The 13,672-nt window shown below is 44.1% G+C and overlaps 1 protein-coding gene across 1 annotated transcript in view; it reads right to left on the bottom strand.

Annotated features, from left to right (window-relative positions):
• Positions 1-453: 453 nt before the first annotated feature.
• Positions 454-13,672, bottom strand: part of prex2 (phosphatidylinositol-3,4,5-trisphosphate-dependent Rac exchange factor 2) — a 78,184-nt gene continuing 64,965 nt past the window's right edge. The window contains exons 16-25 of the mRNA XM_066677944.1: positions 12,989-13,131; positions 12,138-12,230; positions 9,043-9,191; positions 8,810-8,895; positions 7,609-7,745; positions 6,819-6,936; positions 5,985-6,169; positions 3,160-3,321; positions 844-1,066; positions 454-665 (exon numbers count right to left, since the gene is read on the bottom strand). Of these exons, the coding sequence (XP_066534041.1) occupies positions 454-665; positions 844-1,066; positions 3,160-3,321; positions 5,985-6,169; positions 6,819-6,936; positions 7,609-7,745; positions 8,810-8,895; positions 9,043-9,191; positions 12,138-12,230; positions 12,989-13,131 (1,508 nt within the window). The remainder of the gene's footprint in view (positions 666-843; positions 1,067-3,159; positions 3,322-5,984; positions 6,170-6,818; positions 6,937-7,608; positions 7,746-8,809; positions 8,896-9,042; positions 9,192-12,137; positions 12,231-12,988; positions 13,132-13,672) is intronic.

The raw sequence follows: 13,672 nt of genomic DNA, 5'->3' as shown, positions 1-13,672 counted from the left end.
CACACAGCTATCAGCCATAACATTACTACCACCCCTTCTTTCTACTCTCACTGTCCATCTGCTGCTCTGACCCTGTTCCTAAAAGGTCAGGACTCCTACGGGAGCATCACTGAGCAGAAATAATTGTGTGGTGGATACTGGTGGTTTGTGGACTATTCTCGGTCCAGCAGTGACACTGAGGGGTTTAAAACCTCCAGCAGCACTGCTGTGTCTGATCCACTCTACACCAGCACAACACACACTAACACACGTCAGTGGTAAGAATGATCATACGTGTTTTGTGGTGGTCCTTAGAGGGTCCTGAGCACTGAGTGGTCAGTGGAGCTGAGAGAATGAACAGTGAGTGTAGAAACAAGAGGGTGGTAGTAACGTTACGCCTGAACTATGTAACTAGTATAAGTCCATGGAAGGAGTTGCTAATAAACAGGTCTATTTAGTGGAACTGAACTGAACTCACTCGTGAATCTGAGCAGTGTAGCACTCCATCTCTTTGACCACAGCAGTTAGTTTGGTGAGCAGTTTCTGGTAAGTGTCCACTGTCACCAGGTCCTCCTCCCTCAGCAGGAAACGGAGACCATGTCCCTCTGTCTGTCCGAGACTGTGACCGGACGGAGCCGCCATGCTGCCGATGCAGTGCTGGACGTACACCATCGGGGTCAGCTTACCTGATCAAGCACATATTATTGACATATTTTCACAAGAGAACACGTTATACACAGAGGACCTACAAACTGGGTCTAGGTTCTGCGTGGGAAGCACAGTCCATTCCACAGCTGTGTTTAGGAGCAGTGGAGGACTTTTAGGGCTTTCATTAGAAGGACAAGATCAGTGTGTGTGTAGCACCTTGCTCTGTGGGGCGGTTTCCATTCTCCAGAGTGGAGTTCTTCCTGTTGTCCAGCTGGACCCCGAAAGCACTGCCCAGAGAGGTGATTGTCTTGGGGTAGGAGACCTCCATCACACTGATGTGGCAGTTAGTAGGGCAGAAGTCACTGCTGTGGAGCGGGGACACTTTGGTCTTGGCCTGTTTAAACGTGGGCCAGGCCCGGTTCTTCAGAACCCGGGAGAACTGAGGACAGAAAACAGGTTTCAGTATAAATCTGAGTTTCTGGAGCCTCCATGACCTGCACATATTCTCCCAGAGCCCCTACAGAACTCAGTCCAGTGCTTTGGGAGAGTTGAATATTAAAGCTAGGCTTGTGTTTTTCTCTAGTAGAATTAGCCAATGCAGGTGTGGAGGCAGAGCTGCTGACTCTGGGCAGAGATTACTGCTGATAACACACACACACACACACACACACACACACACACACACACACACACATATACATCAGCAACATGCAGCTGGTGAACTGCAGCACAGTACCCCAACACATGTTTTATCTCTCTTTACTCTTTATCTCTCCCTCTCTCTGTGTGTATGTGTGTGTGTGTGTGTGTGTGTGTGTGTGTGTGTGTGTGTGTGTGTTAGCTAGGGTTAGCATGCTAGGATTACATGTTAGGTAACATGCTAACATTTACACTTTACTTAATTAACATACTCCAGCTGTATTAACTACTGCAGAGGGACAGCACGAGTTGGAACATATTTGCTCTGTGTTCTTTGTCGTCTCATGCTTTGATTTTCACTGTGGTACAATACGAGGTCCAAACCTCAGTGTAGGAGCAGTGTAACACTCTTGTTTCTGAGTTGTCCCCATCTAGTGGAGGAATGGAGAGCTCATAAACCAATAAAGCCAGGTGAGGACACCTGGAGGGTGTGGCCACAGCAGGAAGTCCAGGCTTACTCAGAGATTGTTATCTCTTTGTTTCAGTTAACCCTTAGTTTCCCCTGACAATCCTGATTTTCTTTATGATTTACATTTCATGGCATTGTATTACTTTATTATTTAAAATAAATACTGTTTCATATTTGAACTGTCACCTGTGTGTACCCTGGATTATTTTTCATGGATGTGGAGTGTTGGACATTTTTGCTCAGCCACCACCGTGGTTGAAATGACCGTTACACTCAGTGCGAACTAAACTATGACGTCTGTAAAAGTGATGTTGTTTACTGCATGAGGAATAATAACTCATTCAAATGAAGGGTAAGGTATATGCACCACATTCGAACATGACCCCTACCAATGTCTGCTCATGTTATTATTTAACTCGCTCTAAAAGCCTGTGGTTGACTGGTGTTAAAGTCAAACACTAGATGAGCTCCAGCTGTTCTGGACATTAGCACTGCCCCAACACTGACCTTCCAGCCTCAGAGGCTGGCCTTGTCTCACGGAAAACCTCGTCTCCCGGTCCCTGAGCGCTGGAGGAGGGAAGTTACATAAGGACGCTGGATGTTCAGTGCTATTTATAACCAGTGAAGCCACTGCTAATTAATCCCGTGCAGAGGAGGCGGATGTTGAGGCAGATTACACGGAAAAAAAGAGTTTGGAATCTCAATATTTCTTTTCTCTGTTTCTAAACACAACCAGCTGGGAGGAAGTAACTAAATCAAACAGGATCCGCTGGGGTTCAAACATTAAGACCACAGATGGATGAAGAAGGTATCAGATGGAATTCAGTACTTGACTGAACACTTCATCGTGGTTGTGCCTTTAACACTGGTATATGTAAATGAACTCTGTTTTGATTGGCTGCTGGGTGTAGCTGGATGGATTGAATTCTCGGGGTTTCCTGATGCCTAGAAACAGGACTAGATCTCTTCTCGCGACAGTCTGGACAGTGCTAACTGCACACAGGCCGGTCACACTGAAATGAGGTCATGGTTCTGACATCAAACAAAGCACGCACTGTTCTTTAAATGGGCTGTTAATTACAATCAGTGGGGCATTGGTGCTTTAATAAGTTCAGGACATTATTGTTCTTCTTTGAAATGCTTTGAGGCCAAATGAGCCCCTATCAGAATTTACCCAGGCTTTACTCTCGCCGCTGATGTGAAAACTGAAGTATCTGCCCATGGAAGACTGTACAACACTGAAACGCACATTAGTCCCAGACATCCAAACAATGGGACATCTCCTTCCACAGCAGGCGGCACACTGTCCACAAAGTGTTTACTGAGTAATAATCTATTGCAGGTGATGAATGCTCCTTCAATAAAAAGTCGTCTGCTCACTGAGTTCTAAGAGGAATTCCAGGATCTGAGGTGTGAAGCCCTACCTTCCTGTAGTTGGTGATGCGGCGGTTAATGTGCTCCAGTCGTTCGCTGCACATGGAGCTGAACCGGAGCCGCAGGTCCTCGGGGATGAGCTCTGTGCTGCAGTTGATCCGGCTACACGTTTGAACCAAAGCCTCGTCATTCTTTGCCAGTGCCTCCAGAATCTGCGAGAAAATACAGGGCAGAGGAAGTCAGTGCAGTGCAGTTATGTTCTCCACCAGCAACTTCTGACTGTGCATTAAAACAACACCAAGTAGCATTTTCCCCTTACAATCACAACTTAAAACCACTGTGATGCTCCACTGACCTGTAATAGGAGAATAGAGCCTCTGCCCTGGATACTCAAGTCTCAACCCCAACCCCTGCCCTACCCCTTGAGTTCAGCACAGTGTGCAACTCTAGGGGGAGCCCAGGAGCAAAAAATGGTTTCTTTAATCATTGATGACCCTTCATCTTTTTACCTTTTGGGTCAAAATGAACTTTCCCGCAGTTTCCTTCCCAGGGCCCAGACCTCAGCGTCACTGAAAGTGCCAGGGGTGTAGCGAACACAACCAACTCCTATAACAGAACTTTAGAGGTTTCTAAAAATATCTCTGCAAACCTGTGTCAGTGTGGAAAGTACCTACAGTTAAATATATACTGAAACGTCTGGGCTCTTCAGATGTCTGTCCGAGCATTTTGCACTGAATCTCTCCGAATGACTTGCTCAGAAATAAACAGAGGTGTAGGTGGAAGAATGCCACTTTAAGGGTTAAGAATAGCCATCATCACAGAGCAGAGAGTACAGTAGTGAGGCTGTAGTGTGAACAGACTGCTCCAGATGTGTGGGAGGTACTGGGGTATTCTAGGAGATATGGGTCAGTGGGGACTGTGGGCTTATTCTCAGATGCTGAAATAGAGGAGAGAGGGAAATTTAAAAGAGATTGAGCTCCTGAGCTTCGGTTAATAATCCAGCCCCGAGTATGGAGATATTAAACTTCATCTGGAGCCCAGTTTCTCCGAGGAGAAGTGAACCTGTCCCTGGCAGTTGTCAGCAATAAACAGAAAGTTCTGGGACTTTAGAGACACCTTGCTTAACATCCTAAAAATAAATCACATCAGGAGACTTTCTGAAACAATATCCACAACTCTGACAGCAGCCGAACCCTTTCAGAGACAGACACCTAAATATTTCACAATGGTTTATTCATCTTTGAACACAATGACCAGTATATGTATGTAATGACAGTAAATACAACACTCATCAGATCAGAATCACTCACTCAAATCAGATGCTTTTTATAAACCGTGTGAAAACCTGTACAAAATGTTCAACTGTGGGCACTGCAGTCAACATCTGACTGATTTTCTAAACAAAAATAACACAAACACAAGTAACAAATGCTTCTTAAGGAAATGCAACTTGTCAGAATTAACATATTAATAAAACCCACAAACGGAGCCTGTAGAAATGTTCTGGCCCATTTTATATACTGTCATTTATTATTTTTTTTAATTTGCAGAAAACGTCTTATCAAAATTAACAAATATATGTTTTTAGATGTGTTAAATATGCCATTTGAATAATTATCATTTGGTGAGATATTTAATTTGCATATTTGATAATATTAGCTTTGTATAGATTTCCTGTTATTTTATTAACTATTTTATATATGTTTTATATTTCTGTTTACTTTCAGTACGGTTTAATGCTTCTCTCTCTCTCAAGGTTTTTCCAAAACAAAGTATGATTTAAACTTTAGCCAATGACTTTCAGACTCCACTAAATGCTGGGACCCAGAGCCAAAACAACATGAAATGAGTGAGTGTTCTGTTTCAGTCTTTAATAGACTGTGTTGTATATATATAGCCTCATTACATGAGATTTCAGATTAAAGCAGCCATTGCCACAGCAGGCTGCACTGTGTTTACAATCTGTTCACTGAGTATTAATGCACAACAGTTCACATATAAACCCTCCACGAGCACAGCATGAGCTTAAACACACACTTCATACCACCTCCAAGCCACAAAATGACTGCAAACGTGCACATGCTAATATCTGTGTCACTGCTGTTGCTTTTGTTAGTTAGCTGCTCATTGATTTACCCATAGTACAGTACAGCGTAGTCTGCTGAAGGTGCTGACTTTAATCCTTCGGGATAAACAAAGTCGTATCTCTTTAAAATGCATACAACACATAAGAGCTATATCTGAGTGGTTACATGTAAACAGTACAAAAAACTACATGAATAACTCCAGGCTTCAAAAGGCTTACGACTGTGCTCTTGCATTGTTTCACAGAGCCGTTTGTGTGGCTTGAGAATTCATCTTAGTTAAATAAGACAGACGCTGGACTGATGCTGTCACCTTTGATCTTGTAGTGAGAACATTTTCTTTGATCAAGGGCTCGATGTGTTTGATGAATAACACAGTAATTGGTGTCTGTTATAAAGAACAGTGCAACTCTGTGGCAGACAGAGCCTTTAAGGACTGACAGTTGAGAACAGAATCAGAAAGTATGAAAATGTGTTGATCTGCATTTCTGCTTCCTGTCACCGAAGGCTTAGTCACTGTCTGTTAAAACTAATGTGACTGGACATTTAGCCTAGCTCTCTTACTAAAGCCAACATTCCTACCCTCCTCCAACAGTTGCACAGTGCAGTTTCTGCAGTGCTGAGCCCTGAGTAGCAATGACAGAGTCTCTATTCTATCTATTACAGCTCAGTGGAGCATCACAGTGCTTTGGAGCAGTAACTGAAATGTAAAAACACTACCTAGTGTTGCTTTAATGGTAATTAGAGGTGTACATATTAAGGTCTGTATTAACACAGTGGCCTTCCTGTACCTTAGCTGTGAGGTTAAAGAATCCCTTGGGTTCCACCATTTTCTCCAGGACGTGGCACTTGATGCCGGCCGTGCTGTCGTACTCGTACGCAACACCGTACTCCAGGTGCACGTTATCCACTGTCAGACTCACGTGATCCTTCTTCCCATCGATCATAGTGATGGTGTTGAACTTGTCCATCACCTCTGAAGAACAAGGACAGTCATCTGATCAAATACGGACTAACAAGTTTGATCCTTAGCTTTTGGGTTTTAAATAAACGTTTTGTGCCATATTTATTCAATTCTCACTGTCAAACACAACCTTGTTTCTCCAAAACTGTAGTAGATACAGAGGCTGTAAAATTGTAGAGTAGTACATAAATGTCCCAAAGAAACAGGCGTGTTTCAGACAGACAGTCCCTCACCAGCTGTTCAGGCGGTGTGTCTCTTTGGGATCTTCATGGAAACTACAATTTCACTACCTCTCTCTCTCTCTCTTTTCCATTTATCTATAACAGAGGTGGATATTTTATACCTCTGAAATCCAGGAGGATGCATTTAGAGAGCAGTATTTATTGAGCCAACCCAACACGTCCATTCAAAAATCCAAAACCAATAAATCACCAGGAAGTAGATTCAATAAGCTATAAATTCAAACACCGTACACTGAGATATAAAATGTGTCACACGTAACAGCTCAAAAATAGTGGGGTTTATGGAGTGAGGAGTGGCTCCATGAATCACTGCAGGTGTGTGTTTGTGAAGGGGTGGAGCCGAGGAGGAGCCCAGGGCTAAACCTTTCTCTGGGAACGTGTGTTATGTGTGTGTTGTGTGTGTGTGTGTTTGACAATACCTTCCACTTTACAGTCAAACACATTCCCATTCTCCTCTGAAGAGGGCTTCTGGTTGGTCTTCTGGTGGTCCTCCTGGGCGCTCTCGCTGTTATTATAGACCCATTTTATAGAGTCTTGCTGTAACAAGAAACAAGAAAACACCCTTTAGAGTGGCTATAGGTCCTCCTTCCTCCCGTCAGGGGTCAGTTCATATAAGTCCCGTGTGTGTTAGTAGATGAGGACGTTGTTGACATTATTTAAATCCCCTTAATCTCAAATTTTACCTTTCGTTACCTTAGCCTCTGAGTTTTTTATGCCCCCTATAAGAACCCTATCCTGCAGCAGTGCCCCTTTTCTGCTGTCTCCGAGCCCCAGTAAAGCCACACCTCTGTCATTTAAAAGCTGAACCTGGATCTGTCTGCAGCAGAGCTCCACTCTTCCAGGTCTTCTCAGGCCTAGTGTAAACCACACTGTTCTCCAGTCCGACCGGGGCCAAGGCTGGCTCTGACAGTCTAACCAACAGCTATGCATAGGCTCTCCTTATTCCCTACCAAGCACTCTCACCCATAAACCACAATCATAAAACCCCAACAGCTCTACAACCCTAACCCCAGACCCCCAGAGCTCCACCCTCGGAGCCAGCACTGCTATTACAACTGGGTAAAGACACAGCAAAATACACTGGGGTTTCTCCAGTACTGCAGGTCAAATAGAGTGCACTGCTACAGAGAAGAGAAGTGAGGAGAAGTGAAGAGAAGATTATGATTGTATGGGATATATGAAAAAGAAAAGCCCGTGTCCGTGTGGTACCTGAGTGGGTCTGCGGTATTTCCTGCAGGCCGTAACGTGAGCAATGACGCTGGCATGACTCTCTTTACTCACGTTGATCCCGTTCACTTTAATGATGCACTGACCAGGGTGCAGTCCAGCCACGGCCGCTACAGTTCCTGCAGACAGACATGGCTTTGTTTAAGTCTGGGCAATGAAATTAGCAGAAAAATGTCCTTTAGCCATTTAAACTTGTTCATGAAAAAACTCATGTGACCAGCGGTGCTTAAACTTCTGCTCACAGCCGTATAGTGAAGTGCTATTAAGAATAATTACTGCATATCAATATATATTTGTTTTACCCTTAAGAAACTTTTATAATGTTTGTAATGTATGTTGTGTGTGTGTGTGTGTGAGGATAAAGATCTTTGCTTCTGCCCATCAAACTCAGCTAAAGCAGGCATTCCTCCATCAGCGCCGCCTGCAGAGATCCCGAGCTAAAGAGGGACACACGATCTGAAGGCTCCCTGAAACCTAAAACTGAATCTGAATACCGCTGTATCATACCCTTGAAAAAGTGGCTGGTGCAAAGTTTGGCACATTTTATATTCATTGATTCAGTGTCTGTGACCCTTATCCAGTGCAGGGCAGCGGTGGGTCCGGAGCCTACCCGGAATCACTGGGCACAAGGCAGAAACACTCTCACACTGCCCACCGCTGCTACCTGATGGACCCTGGAGACCCAGGGTGAAATTGGACTTAGTCTGACACCATGCACCACGCTTCTCTGTAGATGGCCATCTCTCTCCCATCTCCCTCTGTCACTTGTTTTCTCGCTCTGTCTTTCTCTCACTCTGTTTTGAGATGAAAAGCCATTGTCTGCAGTGGACTGTTTTTATTGTGACCCACTCATCCACCGACAGGTTTGATAGGAGCGCTGCTCAAGAATGGACAAAATCAAAACCATTTTTTTTTGTTTTTGTGTGTGTGTGTGTGTGTGTGTGTGTGTGTGTGTGTCCAGTCTTTTACTGTCATATCAATCCAGTTCTATTACAGCTGTAATGTTCACAGGAACACAGTCACAAAGAGAAAAGAATAGCTTCCGGCATCTATTTTCTGCCATCCTCTCTTTCTCTATCTCTCCATCTGTTTTGATCTATTTTTCTCTATCTGTATCTCTTTTATCTCTCTCTCTCTCTCTCTCTCTCTCTCTCTCTCTCTCTCTCTCTCTCTCTGTCCATACCTCTGCCGACTGCGTGCACCACAGATGGTCCAAAGCCACGTATTTGGAAACCCAAACCATCCGCTGAGTCTGGAATCTTCACTGTCCTGCACACACACATACACACACACACACACACACACACACACACACACACACAATATCAGATTCCTTGTCAATTAACAAGGTAAATTTGACTTGGTCAGAGGTGTTTGAGAAGACATTATAAAGAATAATTCCAGTGATTTACTCACTCTCTGGGTTTGGTGCTGATCAGTACTCTGACTGGACCCTTGCTGTTCAAGCACTGCTTCAGGAAACTCTCCACTTCATTGAACGGCCTCAGGAACACCAGGTCTCCGTTTATGGCATAGATTTTCTTTCCCACCTCCATCCCAGCCATCTGTGCAAACACACACACAGACACACTTATTCTGGTGAAGATGACTGTACTCCCGCTGTTTGATTACGGTGACACTGTTTATAGACTGGCGTACAAAAGTACTCTTGATGCTCTGCACCATTCTGCTCCCAGGTTTGTTACAAATGCCCCCATTAGAACTCATCACTGCTCACTTTACTCTGTGATAAGCACTCGTCGCAGTATACACTGGTTCAAACTCATTTACAAAACCACCATTAGTCAGTCACATCCCTGTCTACAAAATATGATACAACCAGCGGTGTGTTCTCCCTGTGTCTGCGTGGGTTTCCTCCGGGTGACTGTCTGTGAGGAGTGTGGTGTGTTCTCCCTGTGTCTGCGTGGGTTTCCTCCGGGTGACTGTCTGTGAGGAGTGTGGTGTGTTCTCCTTGTGTCTGCGTGGGTTTCCTCCGGGGTGACTGTCTGTGAGGAGTGTGGTGTGTTCTCCCTGTGTCTGCGTGGGTTTCCTCCGGGTGACTGTCTGTGAGGAGTGTGGTGTGTTCTCTCTGTGTCTGCGTGGGTTTCCTCCGGGTGACTGTCTGTGAGGAGTGTGGTGTGTTCTCCCTGTGTCTGCGTGGGTTTCCTCTGGGTGACTGTCTGTGAGGAGTGTGGTGTGTTCTCCCTGTGTCTGCGTGGGTTTCCTCCGGGTGACTGTCTGTGAGGAGTGTGGTGTGTTGTCTGTGTCAGAACCCCTAACTGGTCTATTTCCAGTTGTAGATGACCCAATAATGTAATGTATTTACTTTATTTCATTTATATTTACTTTATTTCATTTAGCAGACGCTTTTATCCAAAGGGACTTACAATGATAGTACAAAAATATAAAAATTAAAACATTAAACAATGCAATATTAAAAGATTATGTCTATACGCATCAGATAGTTATACTGGCTAATGCAGGTGTTCTTTAAAGAGCTCAGTTTTTAGGAGTTTCTTAAAAGCAGCGAGGGACTCTGCTGCATTGGTGGAGGTAGGCAGCTTGTTCCACCATCTGGGAACTATGGAAGAGAACAGTCTGGATTGCTTAGTGTGGATGTTGGGTAAAGCAAGGCGACGTTCAGTGGAAGAGCGCAGTGGCCGAGGCGGGACATAGGCCTTTAGGAGCAAATGCAGGTAGTACGGGCGCCTGTGCAGCGATCGTGCAGGCTTTATATTTGATTCGAGCAGCAACCGGAAGCCGGTGGAGCTCAGTGAGCAGTGGGGTGACACCACTGCCTGCACTAGGAGTTGAGTGGCATGTTGCGTTAGAAACGGTTTAATTTGTCTGATGTTGTAAAGTGCAAAGCGACAGGAGCGTGCAACAGGGGCCACTTGGTGTGTAAATGATAGCTGTTCATCGAACATAACTCCCAGGTTCCTAGCAACCGCCGGAAAAAGTATTTCTTTATATTCTGATTTCCCTGCTTTAAAAATATGATCAACTCTGTTTAAATGGGAGAGTTTCCCCTCTCACCATAAAACAACACAATAACTCCACATCAAATTTAGCTTGTAAATGATTCCATCTTAAGAGCTCCCTTAAGAACATGACCTCTCAGTGCTGTTACTTTAATCCATTAAATGTAAAGAGAAAGATTAAAGGTTCTCTGGGATTAATCAGATTAATACATTTTAAAAGGATTTTAGAAGTAATCTCAGAAGACATCTAGCGTGCCCTCGCGTTTATCCGTAGTAAAATGACAGTAATGCTCAGCCCCGGTTCAGGACACTCAGGCTCCAGGACAATTTTATGATGTGGCCCTTTATCTGAGTGCACAGTGAGATCATATTACCCTCCTCTCCATCTCCATATTAGAAACATACAATGTGTGCTGCTCTTTCTCTAACAGGCAGCTTCTCTCCAGGCACAACATTATCACCCCATTGTGCTCAGAACTGATCAGATTTCACTGACCGCAGATACTGCAGTTTAACCCAATGGATCAAAGATTCCCACCCTCTAAAGCAGAACCTCAAATACGCCACAGAGCTTTTAAAGTCTTCTATTTCTAATGTGACCACAACACTGCAACTTCAAAACAGGCCTTTGCCACAAAGGCAGTTTAAACCGAGAGCAACAGGAACATATATCAGCCCTTGGGCTCTGACTGATATACACGAGACGTAAACGAAGCTCTCAAGGGGAAAACTAGAACAAGATGCTTTCCTAGCTCACGTACATCAGTATATGACCCAAAAAAGGCATGACACAACATCAGACTACTATACTCACTGGAAATGTGGAGCACGAACACTCGACAGCAGGAACTATGTACGCATACTTATTTTGAACAGGGTTCTAGCGTTTCTGTTGTTTCAGTAAACTTAAATATAAAAGAAAAGTTGTCTTAAATGTTTCTTCTATTCAACAGCTCTTTAAAGAAACATTTTTGTAAATGAGGAGTGTGAAAGCCCTATATCCACATTAGTAAAGGTTTCACTGAAAGCTGTGTCTTAGCGGCTCCCTCGTGGCACAGGTCTCCAAGCCTCAGCCCTTTCACTGGAAGATCACAAGTTCGATCTCAGCTGACACCTCTGCCTTCAAAGGACCAGAGACCACGGGAGATCACAATCCTGGAACAATTCTGGGTAGAAGGTATAACCCCCAATATCCCTACATCCTCTGAGTGTGCCCAGAGCTAACCAGCGCAGGCCTCTATCAACTGATGTGAAAGATCTAGGCAGCTCTCCCTTGACACATGGGGCTGACAGATGGGGTTGTGTTAGCTGTAATTGAAAACGAAGGTGTGGTTGGTGTCTACACCGCCCCAGGACAAGGGCAATGTGTGTGATTTGGGGAGTCCTTGCTAATAACTAAAGACTGCGCAGACAATTAAGTCAAAACATGGCTATAAAAATGTTCTTCTCCTGTCCTTCTACTTCTTATTCTTCATGTTATTATTAATTATGAGTGTGACTGGCCAAAATGACCCAATCGTAGCCACTTACCTCTGCGTGAGAGCCCTTCTCCACCGACCTGATGATGGGCACTCTGTTCCGGTCCTCCAGGGTGAAGCCATATCCACCCTCACCAGGCCTTATCTGGAAGGGAGGGGCGTATAATTCACAGTGTGTTATGTGTTACAGAGGAGTGTGTGAGGAAGGCTTACAGTGGTAGCAGCATGTATTTTTAGGATTATTTCTTATAACGCCTCATTTTTAATAAGAACACTTTCTAAGATTAACTTAAGATTTTAAGCTCTACTTTGGGAATAAAGGCAAAAGCCAGACATTTCTTGGTCCTGGATGTGATTTCAGCACTCACCAGCACTCACCAGCACTCATCAGTGGGTGTTTAAAACACCTTTGAGTCAAGAGTTTCAAAATGGGCTTTTAACAGCAGTCTGAAAGCTCATTATTCAGAAGAGTATGGTAAAACATATGAATGGTTTTATTGGTGCGCAGTAACTAGTTAATAACCAGCTGTAATAACTAAAAACATTAGATTATTTATATAGTGTAATTCTTTGAAAAATAATCAAATTCGTGTTGAATGTTATTTAAACGTCTGAGGCGTGCAGCTGTTACATTCTACATTTACTTTACTCCATTAATGCAGTGATACATCCCTCCGCAGGTTCACTGAGCCGTTCGGGTCCAATCACTCGACTCGGCCAATCCCAAACATGGAACTAATGAAAGACTGCTTTAGGAGCATTCATTCATAATTACTGAGGGACAGCTCAGAGTTGGCATTGGATCAGGGTGAGGGAATGCTGGAAGTCAACAGTGTTTAACAGCATTACACCCCCTCATCGTAAGTGCCATCAGCTGTGAGCAATTACCGCCCCATCTCTCACCAGCAGAGACTTGGCGATGACGTTTTCCACTATTTTCAGATCGTGCTTCATGGGCTTGTGTTTGGTGTTAGATCCCTCCATTTCTTCATCGGCGAAGAAGCGGAACAGGAGAGGCTCGTCCTTGAACTCGCTCTTTTCCAGCACTGAAAGAAGAAAAGGATCAGTCCAGTTAAATCATATTATCATTGGAGGAGAACAGTAAGCTTCCACTCTTATATGTTTGCTAAAAGATGCCTGTGCTGTGTGCCACAAGGCTGAGTAAAGTGGGGAGGAGTAAGACCATCCTCCACATCTTCCTGGTCTCAAATTCATTAACAGATTATTAAACCCATGTGGATAATCTGCCATTCTAAAAACACAGGAGGATTTTTCTGTCAAACTTATGTAAGATTGATTTTTACAATGTTTAAAGGTTACTTATAATGCACATGATGCCTCTATGAACAGAAAGACCACAAAAACTCATATCCCACAGGTTATGAAGTCATATGTCACGCCAATGGTCTGCTAGCACTATCACAGGTCCAGGCCTCCATGCCCTGGGGAGATCTGAAACTTGGAAATTGTAAGGGACTACTCCGGTCAGGAAAGCTCCAGCTGGGAGGACCAAAGCAGACTTGTCCTTAAGCGATGAGATGCTTTACACCCTGTGGGACCCAGACACACAATCATAAAAGAGACAAT

The sequence above is a fragment of the Hoplias malabaricus genome, chromosome 1 (assembly GCF_029633855.1).
Source record: "Hoplias malabaricus isolate fHopMal1 chromosome 1, fHopMal1.hap1, whole genome shotgun sequence".
NCBI lineage: Eukaryota > Metazoa > Chordata > Actinopteri > Characiformes > Erythrinidae > Hoplias > Hoplias malabaricus.
The sequence above is the reverse complement of the archived record's forward strand: the minus strand, read 5'-3'. Positions and strand labels throughout refer to the sequence as shown.